Source organism: Aythya marila (assembly GCF_965140915.1).
Source record: "Aythya marila genome assembly, chromosome: 7".
Lineage (NCBI taxonomy): Eukaryota > Metazoa > Chordata > Aves > Anseriformes > Anatidae > Aythya > Aythya marila.
The window spans coordinates 12,749,644-12,766,863 of NC_139048.1; the positions used below are offsets into that span (position 1 = coordinate 12,749,644).

A 17,220-nucleotide genomic window follows, 5' to 3' on the forward strand; every position below is an offset into this window, starting at 1 on the left:
GTGACTGTTAGGCAAGATCTTGTTTTTATACTTCTTTCCAGGAAAAAGCCTGCCATAAACACTCGTGCTGTCTTTTTCAAGGCCACCAAAGCCTTGCAGTGGAGCATCACATGGCATTAGCTCATTGCCCCGGTGTCCTGCAGCCTCCTGCTCGTGCTGAGCCATCGCTCCCCGGTACTGCCAAGGCTGGGCTTTGCTGTCAGATCACCGGGCTCTCTATCTCACAGCCTGCTGAACTGCTGAATGTGCAGTTCCAAAGCCCCGTCTTCCTCTAGGAGGATAATTTCATCATAAGAAAATGTAATTGTGAACAATTCAAGAGGCTAATTCTGCATTTCATCCGCCCGAGCCAAATACTGAAGCCGCACTCCGGAGCCAAATGAACAATTTCACCGCTGAGGAATCTTGGGACAGAAATCTGCGACATTTCCCAATCGTTCAGGGAAGTGGTGGGTTGCCTTGAACCCACCTCTTGTCCTTCGATACCCTTTGTACACACAAAAGAAAAGCAAACAGCCCCGTGAACACCAGGTCTGAGGGAGGCTGAATACATCCATGCAGATGTTATTTGTCTCAGAGCACCTCGAACCTGGTGGCAGAGCTCGACAGCTCAAGCTGTCCTCTGTGGGGCTAATTTCCAGTCCCTGCTGAGTGCAGGGCAGAGGGCAATGCTTTTCCTCGTGCTGCACTTCCCCTTTGTGATACAAATCCATGGGTTCATGCAGAAGCATTGCTGGAGAGGAGGCAGCGTCCATCTCCTTCCAGCCTGGGCTTTTCTGTGCGAGCTAAGGTTACCCAGGTAGGGAAGATGTTTTCTGCACATAGGGAAGAGTTTCCAGCGTAGTGCTTCGAGATTCTCGGGGAGAACTTGGGTTGATTTTCACTTTGTTGGCTTGAAAGAAGCTGTTGGAAGCCAGCACTAAATGAGGACCTCCAGCTGGGTCCCGGTGAGCCAAACTGGGCCACTGTTGTTCTGTGATGCTGACAAAATCCCTGCAGCCTAAGCAGAAATATATAACATATAAATATATACACATTTATATTAATATATATATAAACTGTGCTGGTTTTCGGTGCCAGAGCATAGCCACGCTGTGAAAACAACAGAAAGGTGGCAGGAGGGCAAATTTTTCTCTTCTGCAGTGTCTCCTTTCTCTTAAGGAGCTGATTGCACAACATGGCCCTACCCTCCTCAGCAGCAAGCAGAGACTGCTACCAGCCAGCAGAAAACGCCTGTGTTTGAAGCCAGGTCGCCAGTTTTGCTTCTTGCCCCCTCAAGCCCCTTTTGCTGGCGGCAAGGAATTCTGGAGTCTCGGGGCTGCCACAATGGGAGCCTTTCTGACCCGGCTGAAAAGCTCGACCTCTGCTCAGAAAGGACAGATTCATGTTCGAGAGGGTTCCACAATGCAACGATTTATGTCAGGAAATGAACAGAATATTTTGTTAAAAAAAAAAAAAAAAAAAAAAAAAAGCCTCCATCTGTTTATTTGGCTTGGGGAAGAGATCAGCTGTGCCTCTATGATTTCGGAGCATGGAGTGCTGGAGGGGGAGATGTATAGCTGTGTGCATCTACGTTTTTGAGTTTGCCTTCCTGGTGCATAAGATACAGAGCTAATTTTACTTTACTGTGTGTCACGTGGGGCTCAGAGCTCAGGGAATGGAGATACCTTAATGCACATGGCTAAACTTTTGCACTCCTAGCATCGTGAGTCTGAATTTTAACCCTGCCCTCTCCATCCAGCTCCTGTATGTTCGTAAAAGTGGTCAATTGCTCCTCCAGCTGAGTGGTAGCGGAGCACCCAGTGCTAGTTCTTGGTCATGTTTGATTTTGTGATTTTGTGCTTTGTGAAATCAGCTAGGAGGATTTCAAGATGCAAGACCACTCTCAAGGCTCGGATTCCTGTATGCGTAAGGAGCAGTAGCAAGGTATTTTTGTATTGGCTTACTTTAAAAACCCTATCCCAGAATCTGATAGTGATGTTAAGAAAAATAGTTCCTGAGAAAGCCAGCAGTCTTCATTACTGACTGCAAACCGTGCGGATGCTGGGAGGGAGAGCGTGGACTTTCTAGTTAAAACATTGCTGTGCTCTTAATCTGCCTGGCAAATCATTGGTGATTAAATGATAATCGGAGCTGTTTGTTTGAAATGTCATACATCTCCACCGCAGCCTCTCCACAGCACTAAAGAGTTTTAGGAATTAAGGAGCATGGGAACATAGACGCCTCCAATGTATTTAAACACGAATTAGCTAAAGCCAACAAATACAGAACAATTTCCATTTATGTATTAAACACTCTGGAGGATACAGATTAACCTCCATTACTCAGAGTTTGTCACCGTCTCATCTCCTTTGGACAGCTAACGCTGAGAAACGGACAGAAAGGAGATTTATTTTTCCTTCAGCTTCTGTCTCGCCTGATGAAATGTCTGCTGTGCAGCTCCCCCAGCCGCGCTCCTCCGTGAGCCCTGCCGGCTCCCCACGCTGTGCAGGCACCGCTTTCTCTCACGGCCAAAACTCACGCTCGTCTGAAATCTCTGCGCGAGGAATTGAAGCCAAGCCTCGCTTTACTGGCACACGGAGGCCCTGGGCTTCGAGGTGATGTGGAGGAATCCCACCGAGTCAGTTTGCTTGGGTCCACTGCCCCATAGCGAAGGGGAGAAGCCTTTAAAAGAGCCTTTGCATCCCGCCTGCGGCACAGATGATGTTTCCCGACTGAGCACATCGCCTCCAAGGGGCCGTGCAGGACCAAAGCCGCAGCCTCGCAGCCCCGCCGCTGTAGCTCTGTTCCTCTGCAAACCTCCCTGGTCCTGCACGAGGCTTCTGCTGACCTGCCAAAGCCCATGGAGCATGCAGGAGAAACCCCCCAGGCCAAATAAAAATCCACAGAATTAGAGATTTGGCTGAAAGATGGACCCAGCATTACAGACATGCCTGTTCACCTCCAGTCTTCCCCTCCGCTTGGAACACCTCAGGAGGCTTTTATTGACCAAATACTGAGATACTCACTTGTTAAGCAACTTTCCAATTGTGCCACTGCTTTTTTGTAGGTATCTCTGTGTATTTAGATAGATTAAAACACAAACATGGCATGTTCATGTCATTAACTCTCACTGAATACAGCAGCAAAGTTAGTCCCTAAAGAAAAGATGTGCCATAAAGCCTTTCCATAACATTATTAATATAACCATCCAAATTAAAGTATATTCCAAGTGACATATAAATTCAGTGATGTAATATAAGATTATTTGGTCTTTCACAAAATTCTTGACCAACTAACTGTGTGTAGCTTGATGGGATAACAAGGCAATGATATCCGAGGGGATACTCATGGTCTTCCTTCCGTGTTCGTTGATAGGACTCAAATAGGTGATGTTGTCCTGGTGTCCTACTGATGAGAAAGGAGATCCAGCCTCCCTCTCCTTTGGCATTAAAGCAAGAAGAGTGTGTTCAGCCTTTGTGGTGAACTTGGCACCAGCGATATTTTAATATCATTAGCAGAGAGAACTACTTTCCTTGCCAGTAACAAGGCTCAGTGTCAACTAAGGGTGGTGCCCCATGGGAAGACCTTAGACAAAACTTGCTATCTTATAATTAAAAAAAAAAAAAAAAAGGAAATATGCTATTTTTGGGGAAAGACATTTGTTCAAGTATGGAGCGATCCTGGCTGATGGGGAAGGGACCTGCCGGTGCTATTCATAGTTCCACCTGCTGGTTTCACTGCTTCTCTTGCAGCTATCGCTGAAAGCGAAATTCGGATGCTCGTGTCTGTGCTCACACAGAAATGGAAGAAGTCAGAATGGAAATATGTGTGTGTGTAGAGATAAAGAGATAAAACGAGCCAGAGCTTAAGGGAAAACAAGCTTCCATGTGTAGCTGCTGACATGACTACACCTTTCCTTGGAAGGGTTTTACTTCTGCAAGGCCAGGTTTCTCGTCTGATTGAAGGGCTAGCAGTGTGCCAGGCGCAGTCCATGCTGCAGGAGATGAGAGTTTCTGCTTGGAAGTTGTTACAGCTAGGAGAAACCACTGAAGAATTTCCTTTATTGTGTTGGACGCGATCTGATACTTCGGTTTCACAACAATGCTCCTCTGAAAACAGTGAGGCTATGAGGTATTCACCATCTAGGCCGTCACTTGTGAGAGGAGAAAGACATCAATGAATCACATCCTGAATAGTAGGACATAAAAAAAATAAATATGGGGTCAGGCAGGGCTCCTTGCTGCTTGCTGCACAAACCTTTCTACATTAGCAGAAGAGAGGAGAACAGCAGGTGTACAAGGAGTGCTTTGCCCAGCCGGAGAAATGATTTGCTATGCCTTCCTTGCTTACTATTTCAGGAGTGAGATTTTTCTCATCTTTGCTGGGAGGAACAAGTTTTGGCTTTCACAAAAGCACTGGGTTTTATTTCGGAGGGTTTTATTTCTAGGTCCATTTTACTGCTTTGTCCCGATTTTATGAGGGAAACGTGGGTGGAGGAAAAATGTACGAGACAGGGAGACAGGGGGTCCACGTCTGAACTCCCAAATCAGAACATGACAAAACTAGAGCAGGAGCAAAGATTAGCGTGAAAAAGCTCTTTATGGAGTAATATCTCTTGTCCTCATGTGATCTGCATGGAGGAAGAGGAAAACAGTTTCAAATATCTGTTTTTTTTTTTGTTTTTGTTTTTTTTTTTTTAATCTCTGCCTTCTTTAAATTGCATGGATGAGTCATTTATGATTCCTTTATAATTAAAAGGAAAAAAAAAATCATTTAAAAGCTTGCTGCAGTCACACACACAGGCCCTGAAAAACAGCTCGAGACTGGGGATTGATGCAGAAGGGCAACGGGACGGAGGTCTGGGTTTGGAGTCTTTTGGGGCATCTGCGCTGGTGCAGAGGGAGGGCACAGCCAAACCATCTTCTTCCATTGTGCTTTCCAAACCTGAACACCGACTTTGCCCTGATCTGGTGGGCAAAGACATTCAGCACCATCCTTACCCATTTTTACTTGCTTGCTAATCACAGCCATTCATCAACAGCCCCCTTCCAGTCCCAGGCTGTGCTGCTGGGATGCTCCAGGAGCTCGGCTGCAGACAGCCGGGACAGGCAGCAGGGACTGAAGTGATCGCCAACCTTCTGCACGGTGGGGCATTAGGTTAAAGCAAACGGTGTGTGGGGATCCCAGCAGCGTTTCCCCTCCTCACCATTTAGCACTGTGAAATGTGAGGCAGCTGAAGGCAAGGACCAGGCAGAGGCTGCCACGTGCTGGGGGCACCGGGCTGACAGCAACCGCAGAGCTCCACGCTGGCGTGGGAGCAGAGCTGAGGCTGCTGATTAGATTTTGGGGGTCGTGCCTTCCCCAGATCATTGTGAGGGGTCTCTGTTTTGGGCACCGGATAGTGAGCATTATATCTGCATATGATATCACTTCTGCAGAAGAAGCAGCCTATTCATCAGCAGTAGCATCTTCACATCAAATCCCACAGCAGGCATGACTGCGGGAACAGGCATTTAATTGAAACAGAAGCGACGCTGGAAAATTCAGAGAGGGTGCAAAAAAATCCCGGGTAGCTGTTACTCACTGGAAGCACATCCTAGACATGCGAGGCACGGGGTGCATGCGGAGTGCTGGGAGCAGCAGCTGGTCGAGATGTAGCTCTGCCCTTCAGACACGCGTTGTTTCTTCAGATGATCCCCTGAGCTGGCTGGAAATTCAGTGCATGAATTAAATACGCAGTTCGGGGTAGCTGGGGGCTCCTTTTTTCGCTGTCCCCTTGGAGCATGCAGCATGCTGCAAGGGACAGCCCCGCTCCTGGCAGCCCGGGACATTCAGAGGCTGCTGCCGCCCCTGCGGTGGGATTCCTGCAGCCTCCTGCAGGGAGCCTGGATGATTTTCCCACCCTTATCACTGCCGGGTGTGCGGTGTGTGACCGTGCTGCGGGCACTGTGCCTGACACTGATGCCTTCGCTGCCTGCTCTGCCCCTGCCCCGGCTCCCGGCTGCGCAGACCCTTTCAGAGCCGGGGCTGAGATTTTCCTGAGAGCACCGGGGGGAAGCACAGCCCTAGCAAAGTGTCTCTGTCCTTGCTTCTGCTTATCCGAATCAGTTCTCGCAGCTCGGTTCTGTAATTTCTTCCCACTTCTGTCGCAGCTTTCTGAGCTTTCAGCTGCTCTGTCAAAAGCAAAGGTGCCGACACCCTCGAAATCCCTATAGAAAAAAGTAAGGGGTCGCTCCCCATCCCGGAAAAAAAGAAGGAGGGACAAAGTTTGGGGTGTTTTTTTTTTTTTTTTCCTCAGGGAAGACAAGTGCGTGTCAGAGATAGCTAGGAGGGGTCTGGAGGTTATGCACAAATTAAGCAGTCCCTGAAAGGAGGGGACTGCAAGCCACGCCAGATAAGCCCATAGCAGCCACAGCCCTGCAGCGAGCAGCTAACTTTCCCTTTCCTCTCCAGGGGAACACCAGGGGTTAATTCAGTAGCCACGCGTTTAATAGCTCGATTTAAAGGGGAAAAAATGACACCCTTCTCCCCTGCCTTGCTGCTGGTGGATGGTTTGCTCTGTCTAGCTGATCACATGCTCCCCCAGCCCCTGGTGCTGCAGAAGCCCCAGCTGCTGCTGCTGATGAGCCGGTGCTGCTCAGGATCTGTCCCAGCCCTTGCCTGTCAATGCCTTGCAGCCCTGACCTCCTCTTTAAAGGAGGGAGTGGGCAGGATGAGCCCTTGAGCATATGGGTGGAAATTTGGGACGCGCCCCTTCTCTCGCCACCGCTTCCAGCTCTAACCATGTCTATTTGTTGTTGTCTTTTTTTCAGGGACTATGGATCTTCAAAGAGAAAATCAGGTAAGATACCAGGCTTTCTATGTTCTGCATGGTTACAGAGAGGACTTTTTTTTTTTTTCTTTCCCCTTCTCCTTTTTAAACCTTCCCTTTATCTTGTGCTGCATGAAATTGTGTAGCAGTTTAACTTTGGGTTGCTGAAGCCTGCTACAGACAGGCATCAGATTATTTCTTCCCTGCTAGAAAGGAAAAGAAACCTGCCTTGTACAGTATTGCAATTGAAATGACTGCTTTCCTCTAACTGTATTTATGCAGCTCTCTCTCTCTAATCCAAGAGGGTAATTGTGTTCAATTTCTTTATATTTTTTTTTTCCTGAAGTATGTCTTTACCTGAGCTCAGTCAAACTGCAGCCTGAGAGTTGGGGATCCTTTTCATGGGGGGTGGAAGAGGGAGGAAATGCTTTTCTGTTCTGACCTGAATCTTATTTTTGCCTTTCTAAAAGGATGTGGTAAGGCTTCTGATGCAAAATGTGTCAGGGTTTGGGCTGAATCAATGGCTCAAGCTCAGTGTTTTGTTTTTAACTCCTGGATTCAGATGTCCTATAAAGCCCTTAATCTGAAACTACACAAAACCAAATTTTCTCCTCCCCTTGGAGCTCTCGGTGATTTTTACAGATGTGCTTTCGATAGGGAGTAGGGACATGTAATTACGGGCCTCTGCATTTGGCTGCTCTGGGCTGGACGTGGTCGGCTTTCCCCCTCCCTTCTCCTAAGCACCTGCAACTCTCATTGACTTCGTTTGGAGTCCTGGGTGCCCCAAATCGCAATCAGGGCATCCAAAGGGGCCTTCTGGACCATTAGCAACTCCTGGAAAACTCTGGCCTGTGTGGATGGGAGGAGAGGGTTTTATTTCTTTAATTTTTTTCCTCTTTAAGATGATGAAGAAACACTGCAATGGCTGAGTCTCTGGGCAAGATGAATGCGAAGTACTGATCTCAATGAATGTCGCTACCTAGATTGATTTGCTAACTATGAGAGCTTTTATGCTGCAGCCCTGTAATAAGCTAAGTGATACAGTGATGCAGAGCTGTTCCCTGCCCCTGCCATGCTGTGCACTAAAAGGCTGTTCCCTTTGCAGGCCAGTGCCTGTGGTGCTCTTCCCCTGAATTCATTCAGCAGTTACTGCAAATGCAGGTGGGGGTGGTAGCGAAGGAGCAGTGTGGCACGAGGTGCTGGCCTGACACTAGAAACTGGAGAAGATTTCATCTTCCCCATGCCCTACAAAGCTTCTATCTGCGTTGCAATTAAAACAGGTCCTTTTACAGAGATGCAGGTGCACTTCTAGCATGTAATATTAAGTGAATTTTGCACCGCTTGTGCAAAATGGGCAGTGAATGAAATGGGCAGCGGCACTCTCCAGAGGGGCAGGCTGCAAAGCTGTGAGAGCTCCTGGCTCGCAGTGCCAGGAGGGCTTTGGGGCCCTGCAAAAAGTGCTGAGAAATGCTGCTGAAGTCCCTGGGGCGACCTGATTTAGCACTGACCTAGAACAGCCCCAGAAAACCAGGAGAGCTCTGGGGCCAGTGCCCCAGTTGTCATACACAGGAGCTACAGCATTGCTCTTACAAGGGATGCGAGGAATTGCTCTGGGAGCACGAGGGAATTGTTCCTGCTCCATTCCTGTGGCTCTGTGGAGAAGCTGGGACTGATCTACCATGGTGCTGGGGGAAGAAGGATTAAGTTGAGCCTGTGGAGCTGAGGCACCAACCGTGCCTGGTGCTCTCCACTGGCCTTCTGCCCTGAGGCATCCCCAGAGCCGTGCTCATCCATCCAGGAGGCCAGGGCTCAGGCTGGGCTCCCCCTCCTCGTCTCTCCCACCTCTGTGTGCTGCTTGGGCTCCTTTTGGGGCAATTTCTTCTCTGTTTCTTGCTGGCTGACTGCTTGCAGGACGTGGAACCAGTGGGGTTTTCGGGATGCTCTTTCTCCACTTAGGCTGCACTGACAGGAATGCGAAGCAGCTCCCCGACCAAAGGGAGCTGGATAAAGGGGCTCTGTTCTCAGCCATCTTCTCGCCTGAATTTAGGGTGGCGGGGGAATGCTTGGTTCTGCCTGGAGCTGGATGTTGTGGGAGTACGTGCACAACGAGCCAAGGAACATGCCCAGGGAGTTGGTGGTTACAGCCTCTAACAAAGAGCAGCTTTATGACACTTGATCTAGCGAGGGGGTAAATAAGCACAGCTTCCCAGCCTGCGTTGTAAAGAGCCTTTTAAGATAACAAATAACTTTGAAGCGCAGTTTCCTCTGTAGGTGCGAGCACGACTCCATCCTTAAATGGGACAAAGCGGCACTTTTAAGTGCAAACGTCTCCCAACAAATCGGACCTGAGAGCACACATTTTGCCTTGACCAAGGACGAGCTGGGAGGAGACTCCTGCACGTGAGCACAGCCATCCCCTGCTGTCGGGCAGGAATCTTGCAGCTGCTGCATCTCAGGCGTGGCAGGCAGGGCACGAGCGTGCTGATGGCAGAAACATTTGGGGAATGCCTCCGACAGCCAGCGCCACCTCTGTGCTGACCTCTGCCTTGCCAGCGAGTGCATTTCTAGCTGGTCTCGTGCTCAACCCTTAAAGCAGGGAGAAATTGGAGAAGTTCAGAGTTGAAGAGGAGTTATGGAAACATTTATCACTGCAGCTGATACTGGTTGTAAACATTTGGAGACCTTCTGAACCACGCGCAGCAGCGTGGCCCTAGCTTAGCTAAACAGAAGGGTCGTGCAGTGATCTGGGGCATCTCTGCGTGCCAGCCCTGAGCCAGGCTTCCTCCTGTGCAAAGAGCTCTATAAACACGCAGCCCTTCCCTGGGCTGTGATCTAATTATAAACGCTTTAACCTGCAGCCAGCCCCGAGAGCTGGAGCTTTGCTGAAGCAGCTGAGGCTCTGCGTAGGCACGGGCATTTGGCGTGACCTAAAGCACCACGTGTGCTGTTACCTTGGATTGCTGGGGCTTTGCTTGACGTGCCGCAGAGCTGCTTTGGAGAGCTGCCTTCATATTTCCAGTCAATTGAATCGTTGCTCTGCGACCATCTGTCAGTGCCCACGAGGCCTCAGTACAACTGCGAGGAGCGGTTCTGGTGGGCATAATCTGCGTGCTTGCAACAAGTGCTCCCATCCAGGTCTCTCTGAAGACCCTCTGTAGCAAAAAGGGAAGGAATTCCCCTTCAGACTGATCCCTCAGTCACATTAACCAAGGGAACAGCAGCTCATCTGTCACTCCAAATAGGTGCTAGTTCAGCGCAGGCATCCGCTGGGGCTTTCTCTCCTCAAATCAAAATAAGGGCAGAATGACTTGGAGCCTGGTAAGGGATGTTTGCATGGTACATTACGAACCACAAATTAGGTTAATCCACTCTCCCAACCCTACCAGCTCCCATCTGTGCATGGTGAACTAATTAACCCTTGAGACATCTGCTAATCCTGATGTGGCTCGTAAAAAGCAGTTGGAGGATGCTTCTCCCCAGAGATGTCCCCCATACACACACTGCGCTGTTGCTGGCTAGAACAAGCTCCAACCTCCTGGAGTGTGTTTTTTCCTTTGCTGAGAATCTTTCTTTACTTGTTTCATGCCAAAGTTGTTAGATTCTCAGTTGTGATGCTGGAGCAAGCATCTGAGACCTGGTATTTGGTGGCAACAGGGAGGTGACACGGGCTCCAGGGCTTTTCCATACTGAATCTTCACGCTTCTTGGTTACTGAGAGTTTCCCTTTTTAACAGAAGATGCTGTTTCACCTCTGCTTTCAAGGCTAAGGAATCTGTTTCTGCCACCTGCCCTGTGGGCAGCCAGGCTCTTGTGCACACTCCTTCAGTGCCTGCTAGCGAAAGCACTGCTGGACTCCCCCTTCTGAAAGCATAACAAAATCCCCCCCCCCCTGCTTGCTCGCTCTTGCTGGCTTTGAGCTGCTGCTTAGTGGCTTTTTCTTACCCCTCGTTGCTGTGGGGTAGGATGTCCCCCTCTGAGGGGAAATAAACCTGAGGTTTATGGCTCCAGCAGCACCGCGGTGTCTCCCCTCGCTAATTGATCGGATCCTGCCTGCATCAAGCTGGCCGGGCTCTGGCGGAGGCTGCCAGCTGAAGGCTGTTTAAATAGCCCCTGGAACTGAGCACTTAGAGAATTAGCTCAGCAGCTCGCTCCAAGCCAGTGGTGCTTTGGTGAGGACGTTGATGAGGCTTGGCTTCCCCAGCACAGAGAAGCATCCTTCAGCTCGGTTCCCACGTCCAGCTCTTGGACTCGCAGAGCGCTGCAGCACCCAGATGACAACCTCCGGTCCCTTCCCGTTCTGCAGCCTGAAATGAGGAAGGATGTATCTGCTGGCTAAGTAAATAAAAACTTCAGAGTCCATTTGAAGCCACTTCTCAAATTCTGTCTTTTTATAGACGTCTCTGTAACGCTCTCTTATCCCTCAACGGGGAAATTAAGCGGAGCTGAGAGAGGGACGGCAACTCCAGCCGGAGGGCCTCCGAGTGAAGGAGAAGCAGAGCCCTGTGCAGGTGTTGCCCCACCTTTAGGGAGATGCCTCAATTGCTGCTTGAGTTATCAGGGATAGATTTTTCTCCTTCCTTTGTAATTATAAAGGAGAATGGCTCAACTCTTTGCTCTTTTTTGGGTTTATTGTGGAGCTATGCTCATCACCTCAGAGCTCAACCTCTTTGGTCCTGTCACACCACACATCTAGCCTGCGCTTACAGCTCCGTGGCTTGTCCTGCGAGTTTCTTTTCTTTTTATAAATGACTTTATTTTCTTAACTTCAGTTTGAACTGCCTCCTTTGAGGTAATATGGAGAAAATGAATGGTGTGTGCTAGCCCTTCTGGGCTTAATCATTCAGCGGGCTCACAGATGTGTGAGCCATTAGCTGGACCTGCGTGGCTGGGGCTGTTTCTACCTGTCCCAGGACCTAGGAGTTGACCCCAGGGATGAAGTCTTGCTGTCACAGCTATGAACACGGAGTCCCCTGCTAGCTCATGGCTCTCTGGCAGGTGTTTAGCTGAGCATGGGTATGGGGAGAGAGGAGGATGCAGAGCTTCCAGCCTTAGCAGGTATTTTATGATACTTATGAGATGGGTTAAATGTCTTGATTTCCTTCTGCCCTTCCTCTCCCCCTGTAACCACCAAGAGGAAGACTGAATCTCTTAAATGAGCCTTCAAAGAGACTAAACCTGAGAGCAGGCTTATCAAGATGTTGGAAAAATCCAATTAACTACCGTGGTGAATCCCACTGCGAGGCTGCGCATCTTCTGTCCGGGTGATAACTCAGCAGATGTCTCGGGGCAACCTGCGTGGAGTGCATGAGTGACGAAGCAGGCAGCTGGTTGTTGCTTAATGAACCTGAGCCGAGGTGAGAGCAGCAGCAAAGCTAAAATGTGGTTTTCAACCCAAATGCTAGTTTCAGGCATTCTGCTCTCATCGTTCATTTCTCTCTGACATCTGTCTCCCTGTACTCCATCCGAAAGGAAAGCTTTGGCCAAGAAGGGTTTTTGTTTGTTTTTTAAGGCAGTGAATGGGGATCTAAGTTTGTCCAAGCTCATGGCAAGTCCCCAGGAACATCTTAAACCACACAGCTTGGGCTCGGTGTCTCAGTCCTTGCAAGAACTCTGTGGTGCGACGTGATTCCTGCAGGCTGAGGCACGTGCTCTTGTTTGTGCCCTGATGAATCACATGTGCGTGCCGTGCTCCTCGCCTTGTTTTCTGCAATTAGTCCATGCAGGAGCAGTGATGGGGGCTGCCTTGGTGTCCTCGAGCTGGGTGCTGAGGCTGGCCTGGGGCTTTTGCCAGCCGCTGCTCTGCAGCTTCACGAACGTGTGCGGACAGGAGTGCTCCTGCTCAGCAATCAGGATCTCCTCTCCCACTTACAATTAACCTCCTTGGCTCCATGTGCTAATTACCACATGGAATTTAAACACCAGAGCAGATTCTGGCAGAACATCTTGGTTCTCACTTAGTGTTTTTTTCCTTTTTTTTTTTTTTTAAGCAGGAGGATAAAGGGAATTAGTAAGAAAAGAAGGGTAGAGTAAGCAGAAGCGTAGCAACCGAGGCCCAAAACAAAATTTAACATGTGGTTACTGGGGCTGCACATCCTGGGCCTGGGTCTGGAGGGAGCCAGGAGTTCTTGACCCTGATGTGCGTCCTCGGTCCAGTTCCTGATGGCAGAGCTCCCTCTCCTCACGATGGAGAATTAATCCCTCTCCTAGCGAAATGTGCTCCTCTCTCACTGCCGTTCCGTTCACTGGCTTTTGCCTGATGTCATAATTCCCCAAGCAGCTCGCTTTCTTTCCTGATTTATTTTAATCAAGTCTGTGAGTTACCACGTAGCTGAAGCAACATCAGCTCTGCCAAAGCAGGGCTGTTCGCTCTCTGCTCAGCTGCACCGGCACCGAGAGGGGTCTGAGGAAGAGCTCTGGCTACGCCGGACTGTCTCCATCCCCGTGTGTGACACCGTTTTGCATCTCTGGTCGTGGTGTAAATCTGTCCAGTCCACCCTCCAAGCCCAGCCTGGGGGATTCTGGCAGGAGGAAGCTGATCTCGCCATCCTCCTCGCACACCACATTTTTAACGTCGCTGTTTAAACGGAGACGCTTTGGCCTTCTGCCTGAGGCTACTGAAGAGAAGAGCAGATAGAGGAGTTTATTCTTTTTCTTTCAGCCTTCCTGCTGACGAGATGTGTAGCCTGCTGGCTCTATGGGCTCGCTGGCCTCTTCTGGGTGGCCCAGATGCCGGGGGGAGGAAGACGAGGACAGGAGAGGAGCAGTTGTGTGTGCCTTGTGTGGGCTTTCTGCTTCGCCGCCCGGCTTTTAAGCTGAAGTGTGGGGACAGGGTGCGGGATTAGGGAAAGGAATGTGTTTGTGCTCCCTGCGCTTCCCAGCTCGCAGCTAACACTGCGCAGAGCCCTGCGTCGGGGGGAGAGGGCCGGGTGGGCAGGGAAGGGCTGCAAGAATGAGGTGTGGCTGGAGCACGGCGATGGAAGGCGTGCACCCTGCTGAATGCCCCAGTGCTTTTTGTCTCTAAAGGGGTGTGATGGCTCTTCTCCTGATTTTTTGGGGAGTCCTCTGTTCTCCATCTGCTCCTGTGCTGCCTTCCTGCTCGGTCTGACAAGTGGCAGATGGTGCTAACGCTGCCTGCGTGGGTTTTTCCTCTCCTGCACGCAGGGAGCTGTGGTATCAGGTTTTCATTTTGCTGCTTCGATAAGGCAGGTGAGAAATGCACTCAGGGGCTGGAGTGCACCGTGATGGTCCTCAGCCTCTGCAGGAATCTCTGCGTGGCACCAGCGGGCTCCGGCTGCATGGGAGGAGCAGAGCTTTCACCTGGGGGTTGCGATAACAATATCAGGCTGGTGAGCACCTGAAACTCGAATCTTCTTGTGAGAAGGAAACCTGGATGGCAGGGTGCGTGGCCTTAAAATACTGAGAGCACTGACCCCATAAACAGTGTTCCCTAAGGGCCTGAAGCTTAATGCATGATTTTTCACCATCACATTTGGGTTAGCCTGTGTACAGCCATGTGACAGACAAAACCCTCACCAGTCTGACTTGGCTGGGGTGGCTCCTCTATTCAGAGGTGGCTGCAAACATTCCTTCTAGGTGCTCGGCAGGGGTTATCACATATGTATCAGTGGGCCAGCTCAGCCTGCTGCCAGCCAAAGCAGGCTGCCCGGACACGCTGCTGCTGCACTGCGCTCCCTGTGCTTGGCTGGGGGACTTCTTGCAGTAGGGATTTGATTCTGGCTTTTTTTTTTTTTCCTTTCCTTTTTGAGTGTTTGAGCCATGCACGACTCCTGGCATTCCTACGTACCTGTGACTTTCCAAGTGTGATGGCCGGGGGCTCTCTGCCCTCCTCCTTGGCAGTGTCGAGGGCTTTTTCTTACCCCCCTCAGACGAGTGATGCTCTCAGTTTGTACAGCTGTAGGTGTGGGCTGGTGTTCAGATATTCCAGGCAATTTCCAGCAACTCTGGGAACTTCTACAAAGCTGTATGCGCAGGGAGCATAGCACTCATGTGGGAAGCAGCCCTCCCCTGCCATGTGGAAAGAGTTAATGTGCACGATGGCTGCCAGAACAAGCCCTAAACAGCCCTGTGTACTTCTGGGCTCGCAAATGGGATTAGGACGGGCTTTTGCAGAAGTAAACAGAGTAGAAAATTGGGACTCCATATTTTTTTTTCCCAAGCTGTTCCTTCTGTAAAGGACAAAGGGCTGAATGAGGCGGCTGGCGTGCAGCGGGTAAGCAGGGAGCTGTGCTGTGTGCCTCACAGGCAGCCCCTCTCACCCCACAGCTCCGTCCCGACTCGGGCAGGGACTCCTCGGCTGTGGCTTTCTCCCCGGCAGGAGCGAGTTATCCAGATGATGAATTTCTGAGTCACGTGAAAGCCAGATGCGAACCTTTTCCAAGCAGCGTGTGTGGGTCCGGCGTGCGCCAGGCAGCCCTGCTTACGTGGCAAGTGGAAGTGGGCTGAGACGGGTGTGCAGCGTGGTGCCGGGGAGGCGAGGAGCCCCAGCAGCTCCGGGGCAGCCGCTCCTGCCCAGGAGGGGATGGAGCTGCCCGGGCTCAGCCCCTCTGCTCCCACCCTGCACACACACGGCCCCTCCGAGCCCTGCCTGTCAGGAGGCTGAGCCCAGCGAATAGGACTAAAATTAAAGGGTTTATTTAATGCCTGCTGTCAAATCCTCTTGCTCCCGTGCTTTAGCTGGATTTGCATATTGGGGAAACGCTGGGGATTATCAACTAGCCAAATATTTGCCGAGATGTAGCTCTTTAAGGGACTGCCTGTCGAGCAGATGGCGTGTGGAGCGGAGGTGATGCTGCTCTGCTTTAGGTGTGTGGGAGAGGAGACATCTCTGTGAAGATGAGAGACTTTAAAACACACCAAGTCTCCGTTTGAGGGGGGAAAAAATAAATACAAAACGGACTTGAACCAATCTTGGTATTCCTTCAAAGGCTATCCTAAAACACTTGCTTTAAAGGTGCCGCCCCAATGTCCCAGCCATAAGAACAAGCGAAGCTTATTTTGGCAGCTGTGGGGAGGGCCGGGGTGGTTAGCAGGACCACCCTGGGTCAGGCACCAGGCACAAATGTTGGTTTTGTTTTGGGTCCCTCTGGGACATCAATGGCACAGCTAAACAGGATGCCTTGGGCAGCAGGGATTGAAGCAATCGACCAAAACACTCGTAGCCTTTCTGTGCCATCCTCCTGTTTCTCCTGCTCTCTGTTGTTTTCTGCCTAATTGAATGAGTTAATTGTGTGAGCCAGGGGTGTGTGAAAATGGTTCTCATTCAGGCTGAGGCTCGTCTGCTTTTTTTTCTTTGCAATTTGCTCTACAGCCATGTTGTAGAGCTACAGGTGGACTCTGATACAGGACAACTGCTAAAAGCAGGTACTTTGGTTCCTCAGGGGTTGGTAACACCCCATATTTTGCCCCCCTCCCATGGTCTAGCTCTGTCATATCTCCTTACCTTCCCATTTAACCACTGTCAAGCCCCAGCTGGAGGCAAAGAGGCTGGAAGAGAAAAACAAGGTTGTCCCTCAGCTTGGCTGGAGAGGAGAGAAGGGCAGTGATGAGTTGGGGCTTACCTGTTCTGGGCAGCGTGGTGCCCTACCTGAGCAGCTAGGACATCTGGCACTTCATTTATACCAGCACTTTGGCATGCTTGACCTCGGAAATCATGAATGAAATAAAATTTTAGCTTCTATTTTCAGTTGTGCCCTAGGCGAGGAACGTTTCAGTGAACAAGGCTCTAGCCTTTTCTAAGAATTGGGCAGCTTCTAAGAAACACCCCACTGCAGCTTTTTCTTGCTGATTTATCAAATACCACCGATGGGATGAGAACACCCCCGTTCATCTCTTAGTGCCTTTAATGGTGATGGAGGAGCAAAAAGCATTTACCCCCCACAGCTCCAGCCTGAGAAATCACTGGACCACCAGTAAGTTCTCTGGAGTGGAGCACCGATTGCTGACTTCCCAGGAAGTCAATACAGTGTCAGTTCAGTCTAAAATTATATTACTTACTATTTTCACCCTTCTGGGTAAGTTGAGGAGGGTGAATGGCTGGGAAATGAATCTGCAAAAAGCTCAGCTGCATTCACCACTGCAGCCCTTGGCTATCTGAGCCAGCAGTGTTTGATTTTGGAGAGGACTAATGCCCTACAGAGCTGATCCCAGTTGGAGAAGGGCAGTCCCTTTCAGGTATCAGCATCTCTGTAGCATGGCCACCTGTTCTTATACTGCATTTCTCAGTATTTTTTTGCTGTACCCTGTAGCTGCAGAGCTTTGTGGAGACTTCAGGATTCCCAGGTGACGTTTGAGGTAGAGCTTCGAGAGAACAGAAGAGCCTGTTAGTTAAATGTCTCTATTGCTGCTATCTGTGTGGAAGGCAGCTTCCAAAGAAAGGTCATGTCTGTGTAATTAAACTTCTTTTATAAT

The 17,220-nt window shown here is 50.2% G+C and overlaps 1 protein-coding gene across 2 annotated transcripts in view; it reads left to right on the forward strand.

The window, feature by feature from the left end:
* Positions 1–17,220, forward strand: part of SH3PXD2A (SH3 and PX domains 2A) — a 228,208-nt gene that overhangs the window by 127,429 nt on the left and 83,559 nt on the right. For both annotated transcript variants that reach the window (XM_082764488.1, XM_082764484.1), the window contains exon 6: positions 6,795–6,823. In XM_082764488.1, the coding sequence (XP_082620614.1) occupies positions 6,795–6,823 (29 nt within the window). The remainder of the gene's footprint in view (positions 1–6,794; positions 6,824–17,220) is intronic.